Source organism: Schistosoma mansoni (assembly GCF_000237925.1).
Source record: "Schistosoma mansoni, WGS project CABG00000000 data, supercontig 0201, strain Puerto Rico, whole genome shotgun sequence".
In the NCBI taxonomy this organism is placed as follows: domain Eukaryota; kingdom Metazoa; phylum Platyhelminthes; class Trematoda; order Strigeidida; family Schistosomatidae; genus Schistosoma; species Schistosoma mansoni.
This window is the reverse complement of record NW_017386075.1, coordinates 400,424-402,949: the sequence shown is the minus strand read 5'-3', so window position 1 is coordinate 402,949 and position 2,526 is coordinate 400,424. Positions and strand designations below refer to the sequence as shown.

Here is a 2,526-nt window from a genome sequence, read left to right as displayed (position 1 = left end):
ATCTACAAGTCTTGTCTCACTTCATATCTATCAACAACTGGATTAAATAGTTCAATACGATTAATCAGTGTGATCAACGTGGACTTTTCAAAAGCACAATACTCAAAGATACTGAGAGAGTGTTTGAAGTGGGAGAAAGATGATTTCACAAGTTTAGCACGATGGATTGATTACAAACGAGATGTATCATAATGGACAATAACATTAGCAGATATAACTAAGAAAACATGATGTTCACAATCACGATCACGTAGGTAATGTGAAATTATAGAATTACATCTATTCACCCTACTATTCTCACAACAAATATGTCTACTGCGGGATCGTGCATGCGCACTGCTGCGCAGTCCCAAAATGGGAAGAAAAGGCCGTCCAGTGCTTCCAGGTTTTCCATGGTGGTCTAGCTTCAAGTGACTCATGATTTCAACTATGAAAATAAATAACTGTTCAGTCCACTAACAATCCACTGATCATTACACACACCGAGATTACACCACACATCCCAACTCAGAGAGAAAACGGAAGGAGTGTTGTAATTGATTAGGTCGTTTATTTATTGGAAATGTGTTAACACAATTGCGTGTGGATTTGTCGATAGATTATGTACACACATGTTTTGACTGACTGACTGACTGAATGGATGGATGGATGGATGAATGATACGAGATGGTATTGTTCAAATATTGGAGCGTACAAAATCCAACATTCTAGCCACACTGGCATACTCGACAATGATATCGGGAAGGTTTGGCAGTGTGACACCATGTGATACGACACCGAGTACTGGACCTTGAGGGGATGGGAGGAGAGGTCCACCACTGTCACCTGGAGCGGGTAACTGTCCGAAATTCTGACCTGCTTTCACACAAATAGGATTCCCATTGGTCGCATGTCGGCATTCCATTATAGTCGCTCGACCTGTGTCAAACAAACAACACAACAGTACAGTAGAGTGCAGATCAGATCAGAAAAGAACAAAACACAACAGAACAAACAAAACACACAAGTGAATTTCGAAAATATCAACTGGCACAATTATCCACCTTCACACTACCCACACAACAAATAGTCCACATACAATCTCACATGTGCACTATATTCGACGATCAAGTCACTCTCCATCTCACCACTCTCCAAACACATACATCAAACACATTGACCACCTACTTCATGTACAACAACACACTTCCATCGTTTGCATAGATATTTCATGAGTCTTCTCTCCTCCAAGTGGTCTCAATCATCCCATCACATCACATTTCATCCCATCCAATCCCACCTCAACTCACCTCACATCACGTCACCTCACCTCACCAACACAATGACCGAGATGGAATCACTCTGCTACTGAACTGTCACAAGTTCATCCAAACACAGTTGTTATTATCAAGGCTCTGACCAATACAACAACCGGATCAGGTAGACAGACAGACAGACAAACAGATACACAGACACACAGAATAACTGACTGACTACTGACAAACTGACTGACTGAGTCATGTTGTTTGTGCACCACCAACTCACCTTTCTTCAAAATTCCACCATTTTTACGAGACGGATCACGGTCGTTATCATCCCTTCCATAACCAACAATGAAAACACCAGTTCCAGGTGTCGGTATATCCGATGCCTGTGGCAGACTGATCACTGTGATTCCACTCTGTAAGTTGACCATTTGAGCGAGCATTACAATTGCAATGTCGAATCCACTGAGTGTCTGTGCGATTGGTCTCCTCTGTCGTGCCGACATACAAGAGGGCATATATCCTGGTGCCACCTTAACTCCAGATGGTTGGTGATGGATGCCTTGTTGGTCGCCGTTCCTCAGTGTGAGAAACGAAACCTGAAATAGACAAAGTATATAGACATTAAATCTATGCAAACCCACTGCATACACAAACACAAACGCACGCACACGCAAACACTGTCTGTGAAATCAATCGATTACATTGAGCAACAATGTGTTTCAGTGCGATCTCTTACCCGAATCACTGGCAATGGTGAACAAACACAATGACCAGCTGTGAGTACTGCTCTCGTTGAGACCAGTGAGCCTGTACACATTGTTCTCTCTGTCGTTAAGAATGCGATGAACGGGAATTCAGTGCGGTGTTGCACAGGTTCACCACTACGTATCAACCAGGTTGACACACGTTCAAATGTTAGACAGTAGGTGAACAGCGTCACCACCAGAAACCTCCATCGGTTCGACATGTATGTGATTATGTATGTGACCGTTGCAATCAACCACTACAATGTTGCAACACATTCACACCTATTTATATGCGCCAATATTCCATGACTGTTGAGTACATGTGAGAGATTTCGCATGTGTGTCAGTCAGTCAGTGTGTGTTATTATTATTATTATTATTCATTTCGTGGGAAATCCAACTTGCACTCCACTTCAATCATGCATTGTTGTGACGCTTTCACTTTGTAGTCATGACACGTGCCAATTATTAATCGGGAAGTGCACGATTCTCGTGTATTGTCATGGCATATTTCGCTGTATGACAATGTTGCT

At 42.4% G+C, this 2,526-nt stretch overlaps 1 protein-coding gene across 1 annotated transcript; it reads right to left on the bottom strand.

Annotated features, from left to right (window-relative positions):
• Positions 1–552: 552 nt before the first annotated feature.
• On the bottom strand, positions 553–2,256 carry Smp_119130 (cercarial elastase (S01 family)). The gene is made up of 3 exons (XM_018793587.1): positions 1,984–2,256; positions 1,525–1,843; positions 553–918 (listed from the first exon to the last, which is right to left on the bottom strand). The coding sequence occupies exons 1-3, from the start codon at positions 2,212–2,214 to the stop codon at positions 677–679; spliced, it is 792 nt and encodes a 263-aa protein (XP_018647143.1). The 5' UTR covers positions 2,215–2,256; the 3' UTR covers positions 553–676.
• Positions 2,257–2,526: the final 270 nt, after the last annotated feature.